General features: G+C 41.0%; 2 protein-coding genes across 4 annotated transcripts in view; both read right to left on the bottom strand.

Annotated features, from left to right (window-relative positions):
* Nucleotides 1-12,243, bottom strand: part of POC1B (POC1 centriolar protein B) — a 118,588-nt gene that overhangs the window by 104,490 nt on the left and 1,855 nt on the right. For 2 of the 3 annotated variants that reach the window (XM_027774329.1, XM_006154813.3), the window contains exon 2: nucleotides 11,840-11,924. In XM_027774329.1, coding sequence (XP_027630130.1) covers nucleotides 11,840-11,924 — 85 coding nt within the window. Of the gene's footprint in view, nucleotides 1-11,583; nucleotides 11,603-11,839; nucleotides 11,925-12,243 lie in introns of those variants that run through there. The other variant, XM_027774331.1, reaches the window with a different exon arrangement.
* GALNT4 (polypeptide N-acetylgalactosaminyltransferase 4) lies at nucleotides 7,280-11,543 on the bottom strand. Its single transcript, XM_006154812.3, has one exon. The coding sequence runs from the start codon at nucleotides 11,281-11,283 to the stop codon at nucleotides 9,538-9,540; it is 1,746 nt and encodes a 581-aa protein (XP_006154874.1). The 5' UTR covers nucleotides 11,284-11,543; the 3' UTR covers nucleotides 7,280-9,537.

Raw genomic sequence — 12,243 nt, forward strand, 5'->3', positions numbered from 1 at the left:
AGGGCGCGTACGCTCGCCAGACAGACAGAGAGAGACATAGAGACAGAAAGCGAGAAATCACCCCCCGGGGGGATGGTCACGCCACAATCCCTTCTCCTCTATTCTCCTCTAGGGATCTTGGGCATGCACGCACACGCGCCCGGCATGAGTTTTAAGCCACCAGGTCTGGGACGCGAACTGCGGTTGACTACGTGGGAATCCAGCGACATAGCCATTACGCTAACAGCTGGTTCCCGATATTCTAATCTTAACAATGAACTTTAATTTTGTTAGAATGCTTTTGGATTATCTAAGCACTGTATAATAATTCAATCAAATGATGACACTAACTTAAAATTCTTCTACCCTAAATGAGGGAATAATTAAACATGCTTTCTTTCCAGCTGATACTAAGCATTAGCGTACTATAATTATTAATGGATCTATAGGAACTGTGGGTGCTTTTAAAAATAATCTTTAGTAATGATAATCTAGAGAAATTGAATTTAATTTATTCAAATTCTTCATGTCTTTGTGGACTGCCAACAACAACTCAAACATTTATTAAATTGTTACCATGGTCCCAGTACATTAAATACTTCATATGCATTCTTTTACTTAGTCCTCATGACAAAGTAGTAAATAACATTATCCCTATTTTACAGAAGCTTAGTGAGGTTAAGGACCTTGCGAAGGTCATGCTTATGGAAACTGCTAGAGCCTCCATTTTTAACCTAGTTCTATTAGACTAAAGTCAGTACTTTTCAAATCACAGGGAATTTATGGATTATTTCCATTAGAATTACTACAGTTCTTCCTTACTAAATGCACATTTCTAATAAAGTATACATTCTTAGGGGTGATTCCCAGGAATCTAAGTTTCTGAATAGTTTCTCAATCCAGATGAACTCTGAAATTTGAGAAATACTGCACTCTGTTACTACCTCTCAGTGTTCACTAAATTACTTTAGGACTTGGGAATAACTTTTTAAAAAGCTATAACAGGAGAAGCTCAACAAAGCTACTGAACAGGTTGCCATCAAGAATCATAATTAAGGGACCAGCAGTTAGCATAATGGCTATGTCACTGAACTCTCATGTAGTCGACCGTGGTTCAAGTCCCAGACCCAGTGGCTTAAACTCACGCCAGGCGCGTGTGTGTATGTGCCCAAGATCCCAAGAGGAGAATGGAGGAGAAGGGATCGCGGTGTGGCCATCCTCCCTGGGGAGTGATTTCTCGCTTTCTATCTCTCTGTCTCTCTCTGTCTTTCCGGCAAGCGCACGTGCCCTATAGCAAAAAAAAAAAAAAGAAGAAGAATCAGAGTTTAAAATTTTTTTTTCCCAGCCAACTTCTATTATAGTTTCATTGCAGGGAAAATAAATTAAAAACCCCAAATTTTATTGTGCTTCTATTCGATCTAAAAAAGAGATTACCTCGGGAACCAGCAGTTAGCGTAATGGCTTTGTCGCTGGACTCCCACGTAGTCGACAGCGGTTCACGTCCCGGACCCGGTGGCTTAAAACTCACGCCAGGGCGCGTGTGCGTGCGTGCCCAAGATCCCGAGAGGAGAATGGAGGAGAAGGGATTGCGGCGTGACCATCCCCCCTGGGGGGTGATTTCTCGCTTTCTGTCTCTATGTCTCTCTCTGTCTATCTGGCGAGCGCACGCGCCCTACAGTGAAAATCTCTCAAAAAAAAAAAAAAAAAAAAAGAGATTACCTTGTTCTTTACCATCATTTATTCTACAAATACTGCACATTAAAGAGGAATTGAATCAGTAAGAGGGTAATCTTGAAAGGAAAAAAGGGAAAAAAATTATAACTTCAGTGTTAAAATGAATAATTTTAAACAAACTTTTAAAGTAGAGTTCAGCTTTAGCAAACAATGTGAAAAAAACTTTTAAGCTTTTAAAGTGTTTGTTTACACTTGAGTGTGGTTCTCTCTGGAAAAGACATAGTTCTAACAGGAGAGAGTATATAGACTCCACATCAGGCTTAACCAGGCTCTCCTGCTTACTAGCTGTAAGATTTAGGGCAAGTTACTGAACTTTCAGTTTCTGTGTCCATAATAAGGCATGACAACACCTCATAGGTTATTGGTTGCTCTCATCTGTTTCATTTTTATCACCTCCCAACCCACTCTATGAAATCCCAAAGCCCACATGTTCCAGGAGGCTGTCAAAACAAAACAAAATTAAACAAAACAAAACCTCCCATGCTTGGTTCTGTTTCCTCCAGACATGACCAGACATGACCAGACATTTAAACCTTAAGCCTCTCTGGATATCAATCATCATGCAAGCTTTCCCTTCCATAATGCTTTGGACATTCCCTTAGCTAACCCTGATAATCCATACCCTTTCTCTCTCCCAAAAGCTGCCACTGGGATAGAACACCTACTATCAATAGATGAATCTCCTTTATATCTATGCCATCTTTTCTGAAAGTCCCTCCTTCTCCTTATCTACTTAAACCTTTTCTCTGCCAGGGGACACCAAGTTCCTGAATGCTTTTGAATAGCAATTGTTTTCTCTTTCACAATTTACCTACTTCAGATCAAAGTCTTCCTCTCCATTCCTACTCCTGGCCTTATTTATTCTTTCAACAGGTGTCTGACCCCTACAACGTGTTAGGCATAGTGAGGGAAGGAGAAGAGTTCTAAGTTAACAAAATAGATTTTCTAAATGGGAGGCTTAAATCCAAGTGGAGAAGCAGGTAAATGTATATGAGCAGGCAAATACATCGTTTTAAATTGTGCTAAGAGACAAGATAAAGCAGGAAGTCGTAACAATACCTCAGTATGGGAGTGGAACACTTCATTTAGTGTGTCACTGGTGTTTTAAGTGGAGGAACAAGGAGCCAGTCAAATGAAGAATGAAGTGGTGAAAAATAATTCAGACCAAAGGGAAAACAGGGCCTCTTGAAGACCTTTTTTCCATGCTTCCTCAGCAGCCCATTCTGTGGTCATACCATGGACTTGTCATTACCAGAACACTTCAGAAATCTCTGATTGAATCCTCCCACGGCCACCTGCTTTCCTTAGCCCTCAATTGCTCAGGAGCTTCCTTCTCATCCAAAACTCCAATCCACTGACTTAAGTTCTCTGTTGAGGCTCTCTTCTTAGCACTTTCATCTCTCTATCCAATTTATAATATTCATTTCTCTCCCATCCAATTTATAACCCCATTTGTACTCATGTATCCAATTTCTTGACTCTCCTTTCCAATTTTCCTGGCAAAAATCCTAATCACTCTGCTTTGTCTAAGACTGTATCTATGACAGTGACAATTGCTGGATGCATTCCCTACCTCAAGTGTCCCTCACCCCCAACAAATTAGAAACACTGTGAATTCATGATCACTAATTTTACATGGGTCTTCTCCACTGCAAACCACAATAGTGTGGAGTTCTCTATTAGTTCCATCTCTCCTCTCTTAATGACTGTATAATATCTTCTCTCTTTTCAACATGACTGCCCCATTCCCAGCCTTGCCTTTCATGATATACCACTGTGAAGACTTTCCTGCCTATCTTTCTCATAATTCTTTCTTAGATTTCTTTTGCTTAGATTCTTTTCGTCTTCTGATCTAAAAGTTAGAAATCTTCATGATTCAAAAAAAGCTGTTTGCTCTTATTATTCTAAGTCTTCTCAGGTGATCTCATCCATTCCTATGCCTTTAAATACTATCAGAGAGTTCTAGTTACCCAGACCATGGCTCCAGGGTGAAGACCACCATGCTAGTACAAACCACTATCATCTCTTGGTATTATTATAACAGCTATTTGATGAGTTTCTACTACTTCATATAGTTGCCAAAGCGATCTTTTTCAGGTAAAAATATCAGATCACGTCATACTTAAAACTCTTCCACCATTTCCGTAACTCTCCAAACAAAACCCTAAAATATGTCTCGGTTTCCTGAGGCTGCCATAACAAATTATCACAAAGCTGAAGGCTTAATTAAAACGAAAGAAATGTATTCTATCACAGTTCTGGAAGAGAGGTCCAAAGTTAAGGTGTTGGTAGAGGTACTAGGGGAGATTCTATTCCTTCCCTCTTCCGGCTCTGGTGCTTCTAAGTTCTCTGGCTTGTGGTTCTGTCACTCCTACTTCTATCTCTGTTTTTGCACGGCCTCCTTCTATCTCCTTTGTGTATCTTACAAAGACACTTGTCATTCGATTTAGGGCTCACTTTAATTGAGGTAATTAAGGATAATCTCAACCCAAGATTCTTAATTACATCTAGAACCACCCTCCCCACAATAAAATTAGATCACAGGTTCCAAGTATTAGGGTATGGACATAACTTTTAGAGGGCCAGCATTTAAGCCACTAAGCCTGCCCATGGCGCCTCCGCCCGGCCCATTGAAACTTCATTTCCTCCCCCCACCCCATTTTCCAGATACTACCCATTCTGGCACTCTTTTACTTCCTCAATTTAGGACAAACTCTTTTTCACTCTTTGTCTTTGCCTATGCTAATATTAGTATCTCTCTAGTCAGTTTACCTAGTAAACTTAAGGCCTTCAGTTAAATGTAACTTCCATAGAAGTGTCCCTTGATTCCATGAACTGAAGTATGTCTCCAATGTTATCATTCCTCAAAGCATTCTGTTAATTTCCTTCTCAGCTTTTGACAGTTTTCTTTTGTTTCATCGGGTTTTATGTACATATGGATTTTTGTGTTTACTTGTTAATATTTGTCTCCGTCACTGGACCATGAACTTTTCAACCCGTTTTATAAAGCACATCTGTTTTGTTCTTAATCATACATACACCCAGAGCAAAGGACAGCATCTGGCACACAGTAGCATTAACTAAATAAAGGAATACTAAACAAATATATGGAGTACTTCCCCTTCCCCTTTTGAACAGAATTAGATAAATTCAAATAAATGAGTTAGAATGGTGACCAGACAGCAAAGGACACTGTTGGCCTGCCATAGATAAATCTCCCAGTCCAGCTGGGGAGAGTGAGTGATAAAGCTTGGCAGAAAAGTAAAAGTAGTAGTACCCAGTTTTTAGCAAGTTAGGGTTGATCTAGTCTTTGGTTCTGCCATAGACAACTATGTGACTCAGGAATCCATTTCACCTTTCACAGTAATCTCTACCTCCTAGCCAGGATTGATTGAGGTATCTGATTCCCATGCTCCACTCAATTCTAATCTAGAAAACTCAATATATATCTAATTTTCTTAATTCTATAAATTACAAAAGGACACAAGTATTATTAATAATAACTCCTCCTGGCTTCTCCTAAAGTCTAGCATGCACAGAGGCACACGGAAAAGAGAAATCTTTTCTGAGACACCTGAAATTCTCCATCAATTTTCATTTCCTCAAGTAATTCTTTTAACTTGAGAAATCACATAACCACAAAATTTTCCCTTACTTTAAAGTATAAACCCTGAGTTCTCCCCAGTTGTACAAAGCATTCTCATCATGCTTCCCCCTCCACCCCAAAAAGCCACCATTCCCACTAGCATTCTCTATTTCTCCCTATCCTAGCCCCTGGCAACCCCTGTCTCTATGGATTTTCCAGTCTGTTTTTACATGCACAGAACTGAAACTCAGACAGAAGTGATTTGCATAGGGTACAAGAGTCACTTAGAGAACAAGGTTAGAACACATGTACTTATAGTAACTTATATGTATGTACAAAGAATCAATGGTAAATATGTTTACCTCACACGTAGCCAAAATGTAATAATAAGACATGTGATGTTAAGATATATATTTATTAAATATATATATATATATTTTTTTTTTGAGCATTTTTTCCCCTAGAGGTCACATGTGCTCACCAGAAAGACAGTGACAGAAAGCAAAAAAATTATCCCCCGGGGGGACAGCCACATTGCAATCCTCTCTCCTCTACTCTCCCCTTGGGATCCTGGGCACGCACCCACATGCGCCCGGTGTGAGTTTAAGTCACCAGGTCCAGGACTCGAACCACGGTCGACTACCTGGGAGTCCAGCGACATAGCCATTCCACCAACTTCTGGTCCCATCGATTTATTAAATATTTTTTAAAAGAGACATGTGATGTTAAAGCAATGTCCTTAAAAGAATCATTCTCAGGCACTGTCTAGCGAAGGAGAGGCAGATGTATATAGCATTAATCAGCAATCACTGACGAAGAAGAGAGATATTATGGGTAGGAGGGACTCACACTCATGGACAGGGAACGTGTGAGGTTATGTGGTTTATCAGACTGACATTTCTCTTATTAGTCTAGTCAAACTGGTGCTCATGTGAAGAGGTACCCACTTGGTTCTGTTTATAGTTGGCCAGAGGGGTCCCTGAGATACCTGATCATTTCTAGTTCACTTGTGAGTAGCTAATGTAATGATAGCATACTTAACTGATTAATGACACTAAGCAAAATAATGCAGGGACCTTGGTTTGTTATATTCTAGCATCTGTATCTTCAAATAAGTAAAAGATTACAAGCTTAACTTACCTTCGTTACCATCATAAATATGTATACAGGAGTAGTGATCCCATAGATTCAAATCACCACAACCCATTTGCAAAAATAATTAGGCACATATTTTATTTTATATGTCTTAATCAGATTGCAAATACCATTAACAAAAGAAAAAAATGGAAAGCACTCATCATATAGGAAAAAAACTCATCATTTAAAAGAGATCAACCTGAACCTCAACATTTTTGTGCTCATTTAAAAATAGGATTAAAACAGCAATTTAAAAGGACAAACAAGTCAAGACTAAATATTTAAGTAATTAAAATCAAGACTCCAAACCAAGACTACACAATTGAAAAGTAATCTCTTCAACCTAGAAAAACTTGATTTGCCAACACATAAGAATCTGTAGAAGCCTATTACTGGGTGAGTAGATAAATTTTCTTTTCCAAAATTTGTTATGAGTCATAGAGTTCCTTCCAATGACTAGATTGTCATTCTTTTTTTTTTTTTTTTACACTGCTAAAAATGCCTATTTCAATACTTGATCTAAATGATAAATGACAAAGTGAATATGTAAAACTGAAACTTATATACCGGATATTTTCCTAAAGCTGTTATTAGGCACATAAATTCACTTAAAAGGTCAAGTTTTAAATGCCTACACCAAAAAAGAACTTTTGTTACCAATAAGTTAGAATTAGGGAATCGAAATATAATTTGTACACAGCATTACAGTGTGGTTTTGTAATTAAATTAGAATGTGCCTTATATATAAAAATGTGACAGCCTCCTGTATTAAATATAGTATTATAAAGAATGAACACCTTAAGTGGTATGAATTATTGACATAAATAAAGCACCAGCCTAAAATTTCTTCCAAAAAGACTGCTGGGTCACACCCAGAAATTTAGGGCAAAAGTTTTAAAAGAGTTATATACTTTACTTCAAAAATTATAAACTTTACTTCTTTTCCCTTTTGATAGGCGCATCAGATACTAAAATAAAAATAATTGCCATATTACTTCCAGAATATAGGAACTTTAAATCTATCATATAATAGAAAGTTAAAGAGAACAACAAAAACATTTTTAAGAAAAAGTATAAAAATTAGTAAAAAATTGAAATTTTTGAAAAAGCAGACTGGGCAAGGGGAGAGAAGAATCTCTTTAGAAAAATTCAGAGTATTATAAAATCTTCCTAATTTAAACCCAAAGCCAAGCACATTGCACACAGAATCTGGACAATTCCTTGATAATCTTTAAGGCTGCTGAATAACTTATGGAAACTATTAACACATTTTCATTTTAAGAGGCAAAAGTGAAAGAAAACATTCAAAGTTACACAGCAATTTTATATTTTGAAATCGTTATCCTAGACAACTTTTTTAAATATAGATTTTGCAAAGTTTCTACTCTCCAACTCATCAAGCAAACATTGAACACAATTTTACTTATACATACTATGGATAATTCTTTATGAAGCATACATTTTTCATAAACCTAAACCAAAATGAACCAAATGAAATCTGATTCTAGATTTCACTTTTGATTTCTGGATGTGACACTGGTATAAAACCAGTTTAAAAAAAGTATGTTTACTTCTCAAATATATCATTTAGTCTGGGGAATACTTACACTCTTAGTCAAAAGATTACTTTAGGGTTTAAAAAAATTTCAACACAAAATTGCTTCAACATTTGCCAAGATGAAATGGCTACAAACACTGACTATTACAACTTTCCACCCACAGAAATAAACCACTTCAGGTGAGCTCAACTCACTTGAGTTTAAAACCATTTCTCTTTCCCAGTTTCCCAACTGAACTAAACACTGCTCAACTGCTCACCATCTCTTGTGTTAGAAGAGATAAAAAGTGTTATACAGCAACTGAATCTGTATAGTGTTCAGTTAGCATTTCAGAGCTGGAAGGGATCTTTAAGATCTAATCCAGCACTCTGGAGGCCCAAACATGTCAAAGGACTTAGCTAAAATCACGTTCCATGACTGAGCCTTTCCTTCATTCAGTCAGTCATCCACTTTCCCAAAGCTGCCTAAGTGCAAGGCTCGGTGCTAGGTGCTGAAAAGGAGCTAGAAGGCAGCATTCACAACTGCCGAGGCAGCGTTTTGTCCTTCCTTCCCTAAGATAAATAACTTACATCTCCTAATCAGCAAGAACTCCAAGAAGAGTTCCACAGCCTTTGTAGAACCTGGCCCACTTTCAGTTTCACACATTTCAGTAAACACAGTTGGATTTAACTTCAGAAAAGACCTCAATTGTGTTTACTTTCAATGATTAAGCATGAACAAAGGGAGACACGTATTCTGAATGAGTCTCTTTCTACTACATTCATAACTTAAGGAAGTACAATCAGAAAATGCCCTACATACACAAACAAGTTCACAGAGAGGACAGCTTACAAAAATCAGAGCAATCTGAGGTATCAATACATGAATCAGTAAAGCCCAATAGCTCAAGTTTACAAAGAGTGGAATGTAAAAACCTCCCCATTTCATTCAGATGTGGGTATAGTTTTCTAAGATGTATGTCAAGACCTCCAAACTCACATTCAAACTAATGTCATCTTCCAGTGATACTCCTATCAAAACCAGGCCTTTCTCCTTAAGATCAACTTTCTTTGATTTCTATCTAGTTAAAGAACAATTAGATTAAAACATAAAACCTAAAATTTAATGTGCTGGCTAAAAGAGATTTAAATTCTATGTAATGAAGATAGCAACTGCTCAAACTGCACATTTATGAATTTATTTGAAACGGCGATGTACACTGAACTTACCCATCAACCTAAATCATATGGCATTTTGCTTGGATTTTTACATTCTTTAAGTCTGGCACTTAAACATTTTGGATGTCTTAATTCACAGTCAACTTCTTTAAGGAGAAGCAAGAGACCATAACATAGTTTTTAAATAAAACCACCCATAAGTAAGGCACTTTGGAATCCTAAACAGCAACACTGCACCCAGTTTCAGTGTAATATACCAAAAGGAACCACAGCGCTACAGTGCTCTCACAGGGGACCCAGGGATGACTTCCGCTAGAATGCAATCTTCACTCAGGGTCTTTGAAGGCTCTCCTCAGGTTCATGACAAAAGTGCTGTTGTGCTCTTCTATTTCTCAAACCTCCAGATCTGATTCTTATCTAGAGCATCACAAGTTCTCATTTGTACGCTAGAGAGGCCCTCAGGTGTCCGATAAGCACTGAGACACAGTCCTGAATGTGGATGAAAAATGGTTCCATCTTCTTTAAAGTGCCAAATAAGATTTGCTGGCACAGGGGACCCATCTTTAGGACAATTTTGCATTCCTACATGATTTTTTCGCTCAGGAACATACGCACATAACTCTGTCACGGAATTAAACCTTATTTCTTTCTTCGAAGTATATTCAAAGAATTGATTGCCTCCCTGTCCATGGCATCCGAATAATGAAAGGTTGGCACCTGTGGGGTTACTGTCAGGAGAATTATAATCTAAACATTCAGAAGAGATCCCCATACTGCGAACAGCCCCGTGCCAGCCTGGCCTATCCTCTGGAACATGTAAACTAGAAAACACGTTTTTCAAATACCAGTCGAAGCTCTTACATCTCAGCCGTTCTCGTAGAAATTTTCTTTCAGAGATGTCACCATAAGCTTCCTTCCTTGCTGGTGGGTTCCGATTGTAGAAATGTTCTTTGTAGTCATCCATCCACACTTCTGCTGCCCGTGCAGTATTTTGTAGGAAATTGGGGCGGGCATATGGCGCCCGCTTGGGAAATACATGGCCCACATGGGAACATGGGTGGATCTCCAATTTGCCACCACACTGCCACACCCTGAAAGACAGCTCGAGGTTTTCACCTCCCCACACCTCCATTCCTACATCGTATGTTCCAAGGTAGTGGAAATATTTCTTGCTAACAGCAAAAAGTCCTCCAGCCATGGTGGGCGATCTGATGGGATCAATTCTCGATGTCCGCCTGTCCCTTTCATGTTTGGGGACAGAATGCCACTGGAATGTTAAACGCCAGTCAAACCCACCAATCATGGGCTCCCCAGTCTGCATATAGAATTCGAAAGTATTCCAATCAATGGTGTCTATAACAGGACAAACGATGGCTGTTTCATCTCTGCCAATCCTTTCCAATAGTGGTTCTAGCCAACCAGAACTACACTCGCAGTGACAATCCAGGAAAGTGAGGACATCCCCAGTAGCAAAACTGGCCCCAATCAGGCGGGCCCTCACCAGTCCCTCACGCTTATTGGTTCTAATCAAACGGACTCTCTCAAGATTGCTGATGTAAGCTTCAAGTTGTGCCTTCAGATAAACTCTGTCACTCAAGTCATCCACCAAGATGATTTCCTTCAGAAGGATTGCAGGAGACGTTTCTAAAACACTGTGAATGGTGCGGAGCAAAGTCGACCAGGCTTCATTATAGAAAGCGATAATAACAGAGGTGGTGGGAAGTCTCCTGTAGTTGAACCTCTTGGATTTACACTCGTACATCCTCCTGTCTTCTATGTGTCGGTGCAGGGAGATCCTGTCACTGAGGTAAATATTGATGGCATATCTCTCAATGAGGTCTTCTTGCTGCTTCTGTTCGTCCTCGTTGAGCTGGAGTTTGCTGGCTTTCCCCCACTCCCCAAGAGCATGGGAATCTGCAGGGGGCTTCTCATAAAGTGGGCGAGACAAATCTAAGTTTTCTTCCAGGTCTGCGAGGCGTCTTGACCTTAGATCCCTGGCATGGCCGGCTCCTGGGGAACCATGGAAAGTGGAGACAGAGAGCTCCACCACGATGTAGGCCACTGTTAAAGCCGCCAGCACCAGACAGGTCTTGCCTGCCCGGGTCCACCTCACAGCCATCCAGATCCGCATGGCTAGGGCGCAGACGCGGCCACCACGCAGGGCAAGGGCTGCAGAACCCACAGCTCGAGCTCCCGGCTCAGGTAGGGGCCGACGTCCAGGCAGGTTTTTCCTTTCATAAAGGCGCTCGGCTCCTTTCTAACCAGCCCGACTTCCCAGAGGTCACCTGAGACCTCCCGGTCCTTGGCCTCCGGCACAGCCTAACTCCTCTCTTTCCACTTCCTCCTGCTCGTCTCACAACTTTTCACAAACTCTCCAGCCAACACCCCACCCTCCCCGGACGAAGGACAAACCCCTCCCCTTCCCACTCACTCCTCCTGGCGGTTACTTTGCGCAAGTCCTTCGCCAGCCCCAGACCTACAAGCGGCTATCTGCCTGGCGGGATGATCCAGGCGGCCGGGACTCTGGCTCACTCAAGCCGGGCGCCCTGAGTCTCCTGCTGCCATCAACCTCCATATAAGTTCTCAGAGGTTCTCCCCGGGGGCCTAGCTAGGGACAGGAGGAAAGGCATCCTGCCAGCCGCGCTTCTATTTCATCACAAACAGGAATAAAAGATCGCGAAACTTACCAAGTTGTTTGCCGTTGGGGCTGAAGTCCACGGAGGTGATCGCAGCTTTGTGGCCTTTAAAGTAACGCTCCAGAACGGGGTCCTCCTAGGAAGGAAAGGTGTCAAGTTGTGAAAGAAGGTGCAGAGCTCGAATTCTGGGGGCGGGGATCAGCGCTGCCCCTCCCCTGGGTCCGGCCTGGGAGCGGCCACATCGGCGGTGGGTTTGGAGGCAGGATGTCCCGCAGCAGCAACCGCGCGGCGCTGCGTCCATCAAAAAGGCGCTGGGAGCCAGGAGCCCCGCAGAGCCGGCAAAATCTTCCATCCCTGCTCCGGGTGCGCTCAGAACCCAGCGCGTCCAAAGGACCCCCGGCGGCCGGTTTGACAGGCACGTTCCCGAGCCGCGCTCGCGGGCGCCAGTCGGCAGG

This window comes from Tupaia chinensis, unplaced genomic scaffold (genome assembly GCF_000334495.1).
Source record: "Tupaia chinensis unplaced genomic scaffold, TupChi_1.0 Scaffold000423_1, whole genome shotgun sequence".
Taxonomy (NCBI): domain Eukaryota; kingdom Metazoa; phylum Chordata; class Mammalia; order Scandentia; family Tupaiidae; genus Tupaia; species Tupaia belangeri.